At 43.2% G+C, this 13,334-nt stretch overlaps 1 protein-coding gene across 2 annotated transcripts in view; it reads left to right on the forward strand.

Moving 5' to 3' along the window:
* The window catches only part of PLCB1 (phospholipase C beta 1), a 145,129-nt gene extending 137,084 nt beyond the window's left edge, over nucleotides 1-8,045 (forward strand). The window contains exon 29 of one of the 2 annotated variants that reach the window (XM_026052907.1): nucleotides 7,137-8,045. In XM_026052907.1, the coding sequence (XP_025908692.1) occupies nucleotides 7,137-7,361 (225 nt within the window). In that variant the 3' untranslated portion in view covers nucleotides 7,362-8,045. Of the gene's footprint in view, nucleotides 1-7,130 lie in introns of both variants that reach the window. The other variant, XM_026052908.1, reaches the window with a different exon arrangement.
* The last annotated feature ends 5,289 nt before the right edge of the window (nucleotides 8,046-13,334 follow it).

Raw genomic sequence — 13,334 nt, forward strand, 5'->3', positions numbered from 1 at the left:
CATTAATGCAATGGCACACTCCTTTATGCACTGGCTTGCAGCAAAATCCTTCACCTCTTCGGTTCACTCTAATGAGCCCTGCACGCTCAGGGATGTGGACTCTGCTTTCACAACGTGCTTCCACACTCCTTCCAGTCCTTGTTTTCCCCCTTGTTTTCCCTGGATAAGCGGCTTCCAAAGGAGCCACCTTTCCCACATGCTTTTTTGGGGCCCTCTGCCCAGTTGCACATTGCAGAGGGGTCTGCAGAGGTTGTTCTTGGGGTGCTTCAGCCACCAATGTCACCTCTGGACACCCACCATGTGCCTCCATCCATGCTCTGTGTGCTGCAGTGGGACTCGCTCCTTCCTCCTCTGCCTTCCCAGCAGAAATCTGCTTAGTGGAGGGAATAGCACAGGCCTTAATAAGAAACTCCTCCTGTTTCCAATAAAGGAAAATTGCTGCCTATAAATCACTTGGTCCCTGAGCTCTGGTCCTCAATTTCACTCTCCCTGTTATTGAGCCTCCATCTGCTTTTAACAATTCTTGCTACTCGTATATCTTTTAATGCTGCATCCCTCCAGAACGACTGTCTAATTAAGTAAGCTCTGAAAATGAAAAGCAGCAGAACAGCAGCTTGCTTGCTCTCTGTACCCTTAATCTGGGAGTCCTGTCCGTGCTATTTTGGAAGCTAAATTGAGGTCGCTGACATTATGCGTATTTGTTGTCTGATGCAGTCATAAAAGGCCCAAATCYTCTATTCAAAATTATCTTTAGGCATAAAGGCATCTTTTAGGTCAAACATTTAGAGGAAGAAAAATAAGTTTGTGGAGTTTGCACAGWTTTAGAGACACGGGGGAGGAGTGAGGCAAGGGCCATAATCTCAGACCAGTGTTCCTGCTGCAGGATCCTTTCACTGATCAGCAAATCATCTGTGCTGCTCGTGGCAAGAAAATAAACAGTTCCAGTTATATGTGAAAAAGAAAATGGGAGCTTTGCTGAGCAGAAACAGCTAGATTGTTTTAAATCCTGTTGAGCTTGCAGTCCCCTTTGGTTATAAATCATGTAGTGACCAGTCACTATCTCTTGTTTAAAAAAAAAAAAAAATCAATTCAAATTGTGCCAAATTAATACAGTCGCGTTTTATCATCAATAAAACAAAGAACAAGCAGTAGTTATATGTAATTAAATATTAGACTGCATGCTGGTGGTGTTGCAGTAATTATGGATAGAAATTTGCATCAAGTGACAACAGGTGAATAGATCTAAAGAATGTCATTTTTTGACATTACTAAAAATGCCATGTTTTGCTCTCTCCTCTTTCAGGGTGRATTAACATAAGTTACAAATAGTTCACATTTGGATTCAGAGCTCAAAAATTGTGAAAAGCTTTTCACACGCTTGAGAATAAAGGCTTTCTTGTCAGAAATGTCAGATACTGATGGAGACACTAAACTTCAGTCCTCAGAGTGCGTTTTTACTATGATTGTGGAGACAGAATATTTTGATTATTTTTCAGTAAGAGCAAGAAAGGCTGTGATATGGGAAACTATTTATGAATAATGCAAAAAAGATGAATTTTTAAATGAAATGCAAAGCTCAAAATTGGCTTTATAGAAAAATTGTAAGCAGTATTGAAAGATATTTTTGAAAGTCTTTCTGAATATTTTTCATTGGAAAAACTTAATCAAAACAGGTATCACCTTAATGAAGAGTTTTGATTCAATAAAAATTAAGTTTTTTTGAGATTTTTTTCATCAAAATATTTGACCAGTTGTAGTTGAGACACAACTTTCTCAAAACATTTTGAGAAAATGAATTCCAAACATTACTTGAAAATGAATTCTTTAGATGCTTTTTCAGTTATTTTGAGCTGAAAAAATATTCAGATTTTCTAAAAGGAGGTGTGAGATGGAGTGAGTCCCTGTGTGGAATTGGGCCATCTTTGCCTCTGCTTTGGGCCCTCCTGATCATAGGGAGATACCAGGACACCAGTGTCATGAGGTCACATCACAGTGTGGACCAGGCATTCGGCATCACTAGCTGGATGGGCAAGGCAGAAGGAGAAAGCTTGAAATCTCATTCCAGCTTCCTAAACGCCTCTGCTAGGGTACCCCAGAAGGCACCATCCATGTCCACATTAACAGCCACAAAGGCGTCACTGTGGCACCAGTGCCTTGGATGTGTTTTTTCCCCACCTCTTCCCTTTCCATCAGGCTGGAAAGGCGAAGGGGAGCAGGTCGGCATGGAGGTTGGGCACATCTACCTTTTGTGTGTCCGCCTGTTGTCATCAGGGAGCTGCTGATGCTGACTGTACAGCAGGGGCAACAGCCCTCCGCTGTGCTCTGGCAACACCATAAGCCCATTGATACCTCTCTAAAATTGCTCTGTTTGAAAGGTTTGTGTAGGTGATCCTATAACAGCAGATTTGGGATCTGCTTTGGTCTCTATGACCAGAAGCTTACTCATTGGAGACAGTTTGGGTCACAGTTTAGACTACTAGTTGTTTTAATGCACACAGCMAGCTGATTTTTCTCCTTTTCTTCTCTTTTTTTCCTTTTTCTTTTTTTTTTTTTAAAGCAGAATACTCAATGTGAACTGAAGTTCCTGGTAGCTTGTGTTGGCAGCATGTTGAGTTTTTCATGTGATCGTTTTATTTTTGGTGGAAACAGAAGTTCATTAGAAGTTCATTACAAGTATGCCGAGGTCTACAGGGGCTTGATCAGAATAGTCTGAAACCACAGTTTTTACTCCCGTGATTCCTTATTGATCACAGTTAACTGTTTTTACTGCTGTGTTCCCTATTTTAATGCTATGTTATGCTATTTTGGTAAGTTCAATAACGACAGCTAGGTTTAAATAGTTTTTAAAACGTCATGTTTCCATTCATGCATTTGACTTGTTTTAAGCTGAATGACCCTGATTTCCATCTCCCACATTCAAGGGGGTGTTGCTCACACCTTTCTTCAAGTGATGGCCCCTTTTGGGAAGTGGCTGTAACCACAGATGCTGAAGATCCCTTTGGCTTAAAAGAAAGTGTGACTCAATCAGCTGGGCACTTACGCTCCCCCCGGGCCTCTGTTATGTCTTATCTGTGAGTTGAAGTACAGGCTTAATCATTTAAAGCCCTGTGTGTTTTCATCTGTAATAATCTGGCAATAATAAATAATAAATAGTGAATAATGAATAATGAATAATGAATAATGAATAATGAATAATAAATAATAAATAATCTTTTTGTAAAGCTGATACAGTGCTCAGGTGATGTTTTCTAACTGCTGCTGCTAGGTAAGAAATTAAGGGTAGACAGAGTCATACATTCAAAAGCAAAAGCTTCTGGCTATCGCTTTTAAGTGTGACAAATGCAATTTATCTTGTGTCTCTAAGGGACTCCATTGCAAACATGGGATGGTGGCTGCACATTTTAAAGTGTTAACTTATTGTTTTTAAGTAAAATATATGGAAATGTGATTTACGTGAACAAGAAATACTGTTTCCAGCCATTCTAGGATACTAAAGGAGAATGATTTGAGAGTGTTAATAGGGAGGTGACATGAATCAGTAATTTCTTCAGGTATTAAAAGGATGATAAGACGGATAATGAGATAGAAGAAGGAAGAAGGTTGTTGTGTGGTGATGGGAACAACGGTGTCCAGATAATGATCAGCCCTTCTAATTATCCTTCTCATTTTCCCTCCTCCTCTGTCTCCAAGCACCTAAAAGCAAGTGTAGGTGACTTAGCTCAGTAGCTCTAGTCTCCGCTAGCGGAGGAATCGGGATGGGGGGTTTGGGATAGGCCGCAACTCAAGCCTGTAGCAAACTAACGACAAGGCCTGAGTCTAGTGGAGATGCTGGTGGGGCAGAGAGGTTTGAATGGCCTTTGCTTCCTGCTCTAGTGCACAAGCTACCAGAAATACCTCACAGCCCCTCTGCAAGGGCAGCCTTTAGCATCTCTGARCCTCGCTTGGCTTTCGGCAGATTTGGTTCTGTGAATTCTGCTTTCCGGTCAAAGCTTTGCAATGCTGTGTTGATTCTAACAYGTAGCGTGGGGGTTGTTGTTATTTTGTGTGTTTTTTGTTGTTATTTTTCTCCAGTTTGGGCCCGGCATGTGCTGTGAAACRTGGAAGCGCTTGGCCTTTCCTCAAGAGTGGGCGGCTCTGTTGTTCCCTGTGTGTTGTTTGCTCCTGTGTGGGAGAGGTGGCAGGAGGAGGCCCTGCTTCCCTGCCATCCAGTCAGCGATGCTTGKTTTTTTCCATTAGGGAGTAATGCTGCCATCAGTACTAGGGGTGGGGGTCTGGGGCTTCGGCAGAAAATCGTAAGGCTGGAGGAAGAAGGCTCTTCTTCAGCACGGAAGCAAAGGTGCTATTCAAAGGACAAAGGGATAAGCTCAGAGGAACTGATTTATTTCAGTCATAAACAGCATTTTTGCTGAGTTTAAAATGCAAGGGGGAATAAAAGTGAAGCAGAAGCTGCGTGTGCCTGCTCTGCTAACCACAGTGCCGCCGTTTACCAGTGAATCAGCAGCAACATCCCCATAAAGCCTCCAAAACTTGGCAGCCCTTTGTAGCAGGGGGACAACCAGACTTTTTAAAAGAAAAAAATGGGGTTTTTTGTTTGTGGTTTTTTGATGAATCAGCTGCCTTGAAGCAAGTGGCCTCCGAAGTGGCCCTTAGACCTTTAACTTGGTGGTGGTTTCACAGGGAATGCAGCCGCGATGATGAGGAGGGTTTGGGTGCCTTGGGCGGCCGCGCTGCCATGGGTAGTGTCTGCTCCTCAGCCCTCTGGGATTAGAGGTCTCACCTACACAGGCTGTCTCTAAGGAGGGAGAGGTGGCCGTGAAATCTCTGTTAAACACTTGACTTTGGGGTGATTATCTACTGGATAATCCCACTACTGGAGGTGCTGTAAAAGCTGAATATTAGATATAGCAACCCGAATTAAGCAAATCTGGGTTCTAAAGGATATTGAGGTCCAGGAGATCTTCTCTGGCATTTAGATTTACATCCTTCTTCTTCCCAAGATGCCCCAAATTTACAAGTTCACTATTTTCATGTGTCCTGGTGAGGTACAGAAACATGGCAGCCATTTGCTCCCGCCTCATCCCGTCACCCTGCTGTGTAAAGACATTCATGCCCTTATGGGAAGCTGTTCCTCCCAAGGCCCCAGAGCCATTCCCRTGCCTCCTGGGCCTGAAACAACCCTCTGTGCAGAGCTGCCCGTGCTGGGGGAGCTGGGCCGAGCATCTCCTTTGGCGGGACGTGTCCCGGCACCACTGCCGCGGGCAGCCCAGGGCACTGCAGGTGCCCTTGGGCAGCGGGACGCGGTAATGGGAACCAGTTACTAGTAGCAGCTGTTTGTTTGGGGCAGCTACCAGGCGTTGCAAGGGGCCTTTGGGTAGCAGGGACCTTGGCAGTGGACTGGGCGATGAATGGTGATGAGCATCTTCTTGTGGGTGCTTCCTGCCAACCGTGCAGCGACACTGTTTGTCTCTGGTATTAAACCTCCTGGTGGAGGTGCTACCAAAATGGGCAAGAAAAGAGGATCCCTCCTAGAACTTGTACCTAGACATGGGGGCAGAAAATGGGAGAGTTCAGAAGARGAGAGTTCACTGTAAAAGAAGGGTGGTTAAGGTGGTGACTGTCTAACGATTGATTGAATGTAGGCTTTAGAGCTAAGCTATATATAATAACACCATTTATGGCTCAGACTCGTTGTGTTTGCCAGCACAGAGGTGGGCAATAGGGGCTGGGACAGAAGGAAGATTGCAAGAGTCCACCCTGGAAATGAGCTTTTGCAGAAGAAACGAAAGGAAAAGGCCAGATCTTGAGGAGGAAGAACTGCCAAGTTTGTCTACTTAAGGAATGTAGAACTAGACCAGGTGAGCTAGGGACATTGCTTTGCACATCAGGAGAAGAGGAGAAGGCAGAGATGCAGGATGAAAAGCAGGACAGCRGGATGGGGAACAGGGCTGGAAGGGCTTGAGAGGGAGGTGTAGTCCACATACTGTGGACAGGTCACAGRTGATAAGGGTAGTATAGGTGCTAAAGTTTGAATGGAGATGAGTATTACCTGGTGAGAGTTGTAGTGGGGATGGAGGAGACATGAAACTTGGTTAGGTAGACTCAGAGCTGAAGAATCAGAATTTATGGTTTTCTTTATATATCCCTGAAAAAATACAATCCAGTACAAAATATAATCACATAATAAACTATTGCAAAACTGCTGCAGCTACAGTTAGCAGAATCCGACTCCCTCTTCTCAAGAYGGGTGGGAGGGTGGAGAGCCAGCAGTGCTTGGAACTCACTGCCCTTCTTCCTGCCACGATCAGATTTGCTCATGGTGAAAAAATTAGCTTTGTCTTCAGCTGAACCTTCATTTAAAAACATTAATGTTTTTAAATAATGGCTCACRTAGTCCTAATATGGGCACTGAAAACAAAGGCTATCCAAATAAATACTGGGAAAGGCCCACAGCTTCCTGAAGACTGATAGCCAGGTTTCTTTCTGCATGCCTATTACATCCTGCTAATGATATGACACTTTTTCCCCAGCAATGTCCAAGACACATTCTGCATTAATCAGATAACGTAACTTTCCATGAACTAGCCCTAAAAAATGTAATTTAACTTTTTTTTCCCCCCCCACCCTCTGGTTCTCTTTGACAACCRAATTATTCCTAATGGTTTCTCCAACCCAGTAAGTTTGGCAGAAGTTATTATATTGTTCTCAGAGCAATGTTTGTAATTTTAAGCTGTGAAAAATTCACACGGGGTTTGCAGCCTGACCTTCAACTAGGACCTTGCTCTTTCAAAGGCGTATCCATGCTCCTCACTGCACTCAAATAAGTAATCCTGTGAATGCCAGTGGGGCTATGGACACCAGTACAGATAAATGTACCTTTATTTTAAAGATTTAGGTACCAGAGCATGGTACTCTCCAAACAGCCTTATGCACAAATAGCTGCATTTTCTTTCAGCTTCACAATGAATGCATGGTAATTAGTAGGTATATTGAATGTGTGGTGCTTGTATGACCAAGAAATGAGTGTATTTTCCAATCGTGTAAAAATGAGGTGTTAATTTCTTTCCTTGCCCCTTACTGGAGCACTGGTCACATCTGACACAGTTTAATTCAGCTTGTTTGTTCTGTTGTAGTTGCAGGTTGAACTTGATCAGGAATATCAAGACAAATTCAAAAGACTGCCTTTGGAAATTCTGGAGTTTGTGCAGGAAGCCATGAAAGGGAAAATCAGTGAAGATGGAGACCACAGTTCTGCCCCTTCTTCCCTGGCATCTGACAGTGGAAAATCAAACCATAAACCTCTGCAAAGTGAGGAAGAATTGGAAGAAGATAATGCAGACAAGGTGTTTGATACTACTTTTTAACTGCCCCAGCACCCGTTGGTGTGCAGGGGCCCCGCACTCCCGCGCCGCCCGTCTCCGCTCTCCTGACGGGAGCTGCCGCCCAGGAGCTTTGGAAGGCAGCAGGAATTTGTATTCCGGGGCACGTTTCCCAAAAGGAACGTTTTATAAAAGCTTTGTGCAAAGGTCTTCATTCTCATTCTCCATGTCATTATTGTGCGAAAGCTCGCACAGTTGTAATGGGAAAATTAACATGTTCACCATCCTCTCCTTGTTTCTCTTTTGGCCAGTTCTCAATGGGTAATTTTCCGGCCACGTTCACTTCGCTGTTAAGAATGTTTAATGAAGACCAGTGTGTTGTGCAGAGACAAACGTGCGCAGATTTTCCTTTTGAAGTGCCAGTGCAAAGTGCTCCAAACTAATGCAGATCCTAGAGAATATTATAWCAGTACTTAATCATATTTGTTTCCTACTTTATAACTGCACCTTGACAGCTGTTCCACCCTCTTACGTTTGCACTGAAACATTTAATCCCTTTTAGCTTTGCAAGCACCGGTGGCTTGCGCTCTCAATATTATGTTTATCATGGGGAAAGAAATTTATTTGCTGCTGAAAATACTTGGAACTGTGGAGACAAGAGGAAAACGGAGAGAAGAACTTGGTGTAGGACTTGTGTCTGTGTATGTTTGTGCTTGTTCCACGGTGTGAGTGCATATATGTTTGTATATAATATAAATATACATAAATATGTGTGCCCACACACACATTTATATACACGCACGGCATGTTTCTATTTGAAGTCAGCATGGTCTCTTGGCCAGATGAAAAGTTTCAGGGATACGTGACTAGAGAACCTCTATGAAAGCTAACATCTGGGCTATACTGCTATAAAGTAATCATTGCATCATGAAATTCTTTTTGTGGTGTTAGTGTTGTAAATCAATATAGTTTTAGAATATAAATTTGATATATATTTTGCAGACTCAAAAGTATTGATTTTAAGTATCATATTTTAAGCTTACTGAATTTGATAGGATTATAAAAATGTTTAGGACTACAGTATTTGAAATTTAACAGAATCTTCCATTATTTTCAAGACTGAGGTTCAGTTTGACTAAGGTCTGAAGTTTAAAAGCGAAATATAAAAACCTGATCACTGTTATTTAAAATGTATATTAACCCATTTAGCCGACTTCGTAAAATAAGAACAATCAGACTTAATGTACTGTATGACTTGCATGAGAGAAGTAACAGCACATTTCCAGAAATTTATATAGAAAAACAGAGAGACTCTGTCAAAGTCAAGATATTTGGAAAGGTAAAGAAATGTTATTCTCTGGCATCCTGTATTAACAGAAATAGGAATTATGGAATGTTAGAGGTGGATTCTCATTTGCACCCAAGGCTTTGTATAGTGCTCAAGACCTTTCCCTCAGTAGTGCAGGGAGAAGGCATCGTAGGGTAGATGATAAATTAGCTCMAAATAGATAGATTTGCGTAGATAGGCTTGATCCCTAGCTGATTTCTCCACACACAGGGTACCCCTGGGCGCAGAGTTGCTCCTCTGGGTGATACTGTTCACGTGCATGTTTGTAAGATCGGGGCCTTACTTTATATTAAAAAGCAAACAGAGAARGAAACCAGTTACATAGCCAGGCATTCTAACACATCGTAACATTTAAGTTACTTTGCTTCCTTTCCCTCAGGATTTTAGTACTTTGACAAACTCGTTTTATTTAAATTTAAGCAATAAAATACAGATCGAGCTTAAGTTTTCAGTTAGGTAACTGCGTGTGTATATATAAGTTCGAATCTTGGAAAACAAGCAGTATTTTGATGTTTCTTTTTGAAACTTAGAGCAGAAAGAAGGAAAAATTGCACATTGTTTGGAGATCATCTTTTGGATTAAACTTCAGATTTACGATGATGAAATTAGTAATCGCAAATTCAAAAGTCTGATTTTCACCTAATATTAGAGAAAGTGAATCCTCTGTAAATCATTATTTTGCACTTTGAAATCAATACTAATCTTTCATTGAAAACTTAGAGGGTCAAGATGTAATGCTGCATTTTATAAAGTAAAAATTACGTATTGTCTAAATTATTAAAAGAATATACTAATAGCAGTGTTCACAATAAAACTGAGGACGATTACATTATAGAAATGATTGTACAGTGCAGGCTTTTAGGTAAAATCTTAGCTCCTTTGAATTTCAGCTCTGCATTCCCATGGACTTCAGCGGAGCCAGGACTTCACCACAGTCTTCAAAGAATCTTGGGCAAATACCAATTAATCTTTTATTTATATTATTAAAAAAAAACCCTATACTGGTTGGATTAAGTATACTATCAGCTGTAGTCATTTTACAGTACGTTTGTATTTGACCATTTACTGTACTCACATTTTTTTATATCTGTACAGTGCCACTTTCTGCAGGTGTAAGGTAGTTGTGTAATACTGTACATCTTGCATCGTTCAAACTATTTCAGTGAAACAGATATCATTTAATATTGGTATTACTTGAACTAGAGTAAGATAATGAAAAAGGGGTCTTTATGATGTGCAAGTCTTGTGCCTTTTATGTATTTGCCTTGTTCCGTGTTGAATGTGTGGAAATGCTGTATCGTGGACTTTCTGCTGTATAGAATAGAGCTGTCTATATTAAACTAGGTTGTGCACTTCAGATATCTTTACACTACTGAAAATAGCTTGGTTTTTGGCAGTATAAACAGAATTTTAAAAATTCTAATAAAGGCCAGGCATTTTAGACTTAACATGTTCATAATTATGTTAATTAATGCTCATGTACTAGCTGAACATTCACTGAAATATAACTAAAGGGACATCATTGCTTGCCTTTCTTTGAAATCAGTGTTGCTCTTGTACATTGTACTAATAGTGTCTGTGATTGATTGGTCTTTGATGATTTGCTTTCAGAGTAGGGTGAGATGCTTCAGTTAACATGTACATATTTTTGGGTTTCTTGATCTATGATTGTTCCCGAGGCATAATTCACATTTTTGTAAAAATTCTATGCAATTTTGTGGCATGATGTTTCTTCCACTTGTAATTTTATGTGCTTACATTACAGATCCAAAGGACAAATAAAAATTTCTTAACAGACGATGGTGGTGGTGTGTGTTGCTCGGATCCCAGGGCTCATTTCTGCAGGGCTCCTGACTCACAAGAAGGGCAGGGGCTCAGCAAGCCCCTGGCTCTGCCCGGCCCATGGTGCGTGCCAGGGTGAGGAGGGGGAATCACACAGACACGGACACCCACTTTCAGGGAAAACGGGTGTTTGCCGGTGTCCTGAAATAATGGAAAGCAGAGCAAGGGCGCTGCAACATTCCAGTGCGGTCTCAGGGTTGCAGGACAGGCTCTTGCAGCACAGGCACTGCGTGGTTTTCAGCCGTACCTGTAGGCTACCTGGGCAAACCAAGAGAGCTTTACTTCTCCTCCATTGCCCCAGCTGTTTTGGTAATCACCTATGCAGTTATGTAAATACTCAGAAATGAGCATTTGCCTTCCCATAAGAGCTTTAGAAAATAAATTGTTCCTGTGGCTTTTGACCTGCCTCCTACTATTTAATTTGCAAGMGGAGAAATAATCTCTGGAGAAGAGATAAGCAGACGTATTAATCCATAGTACTGAGAGATATACTTATTACATATAAATCATCCCTGAGGTAGCTCAAACTGCTCGCTAGCAAAGATGTGGGGAAAYGGGGTCTGAGGAATGGACAGAAAAAGAAAAGAGGGAGGGAGGAAAGGAAGGAAGCGGGAAGCCAAGGCCATGATAGGGAGGAAGAGAGTCGGCATAGGTCAGAAACGGAGGTAGGGGCAAGACAGCAAAAGAGAGGTGGATAAATGGGAATAACTTGTTGTCTCCAAAGGAGGAAGTTGGGGGTGTGAAGTGGTCAAGGATCCCGTTTGCTGAGGGCCTTCCTCAGGAGCAGCAGGAGCAGGAAGGAGCAGTGTGAGCCAGGCTGGAGGCGGTTGTGTGGACGGTAGGAATAGCAGCCAGTGGGAGCAGGGGCAGCAGGGTGCCCCGGGGGTGGCAGGAGCTGAGGACACAGTGCCCTGTGTAGGACAGCGGCGCTGAGGAGCAGGGCAGGACGGCGGGATCTGTGGGAGCCGCGGGAGGACGAGTGGGGAGGCCTCGAGAAAGGGAGCGGTAACAGCGAGCGCAGTGGGAAACGCCGGGAGGAGCTGGGAAATAGCTCTGCGGTCCCCCGGGGCTGGATGCAGGGTTCTCACAGTGCACGGAGCAGGCGGGTTGCGTTTGGGCCGCAGGAGACCCCCGGGCTGCTGAGGAGAGAGGGCGACAGGCTGGGACACGCGGAATTGCTGTTTGGAGGCCGACCCAGGGGAAGGGGGTGTCTGGCGAGGCCAGGCAGCAGGGACAGAGCCGCTGGGCTGCAGGCCTGGCCAGAACCAAACCTGACCCACTATGGACACCAGGTCCACCCCACTGGGCAGGAGGCTCAGCCAGAACCAAACCTGACCCACCACAGCCACTGAGTCCATCCTGCTGGGCTGCAGGCTTGGCCAGAACCAAACCTGACCCACTATGGACACCAGGTCCACCCCACTGGGCAGGAGGCTCGGCCAGAACCAAACCTGTCCCACCATGGTCACCAGGTCCACCCTGCTGTGGAGCAAGGGACTCTCCCTGAGGGAGCTGCTGTACTTCTGTGCACTTAAGCTCCCCTTTGGACTCGAGGACAGCTCTGAGCACAAGTCAAATCTACCACCGTGGCTGAGACCAGTATCGTCTGTCAACATCAGGTCAGCGGTTCTCAGCTGGCTTCAGTAGCTCCTGCTTAGTCCAATACCTATACAGGGAGTCAAGGATCCTGACASTGGGTTTAAATTATGCTTCTGACATCAGGCATCTAAGAGCTAAGCGTGTTTTAAAAGCAGCTTAGTCCTCTCCCAGATATAGGCTTAATTACACATAGGAGACACCTGAATACCCATCGAGTTTGCTTCTCTGATGCTGCCGTTTCCCACCAAATGGAGACTATTTAGCTCTGCCTCTCTTCCTTACTCTGTCCAGGAATAGCACTTCCCAAACACACATGGTGGAACTGGTTTGACCATCATTAGCTCCTCCATGGTAGCAGGGCCTCAGTTTTATTCTGCAGGGGCAGCCTTTCCTATGGGAGCAAGAAATGCCTGCTTAGCAAAAGGGTCAGTGCAGGAGAGAAAAGCCATGTGCAAAAAGCTACAGGTGGCTGTGGCTGTTGAAATTAAAGTCGATCACTGAAAAGCATTCTGGTGTCTTAAAAAGACTTAAAAATAGAGCAGCCACCTAGTAGGATGTATTATTAGTAGCAGGGTACTTAGTAGGAGAAAGGCTGGGGACTTAAAGCTTTTTATAAAGTGTAATTCCCTTATGCTTATTTTAAATATATGGGTCTAAAGTCTCACCTTTTTGGTAGCCAATATCACAGAAATAGAATGTATGTGCTGAGCAAGAAGGATCTGAGAGGCTGAAAAATATGAAAATCCAGATGTTCAGTTTGCAAATCATGGAAATGACAGAGGAGAAAATATAAGAGGTAATGCATTAGCTATTGTATAACTGATGTGATTTTAAAGGTCTTGGTTCTGTGGGATGGTAGGCTACAAAATGAGGTAAAGGGAATATGCTGGGTCTTAGTGTGAGGGGGTGCTAATCATCTTGGCTGGATGCTAACTGGAGCAGCGAGAATGGCTTTAAGAAACAGTGGAGGAGCTAAGCCCTAATTAGGAACAAATTGGAACCAACTTGACAAATGTGAAGAGAAGAAATTTAAAACCTGCTGCTGTATCAATGGTAGGAGCCTGGCTAATGAGGAGGATTGCTTGGAAACTTCCATTGCTGAAAGCTGTAATGTAATTAGTGTTACTGAACTGCAATGGGGTAATTGGAGTGCTCAAATAACTGATTATAACCTGTGTAACAGGGATCAAATGAGTTTAAAAAAAATCTATTTTTCAAGACTTTCTGTT

This window comes from Nothoprocta perdicaria, unplaced genomic scaffold (genome assembly GCF_003342845.1).
Source record: "Nothoprocta perdicaria isolate Ctin4 unplaced genomic scaffold, notPer1 scaffold_93, whole genome shotgun sequence".
Taxonomy (NCBI): Eukaryota; Metazoa; Chordata; class Aves; order Tinamiformes; family Tinamidae; genus Nothoprocta; species Nothoprocta perdicaria.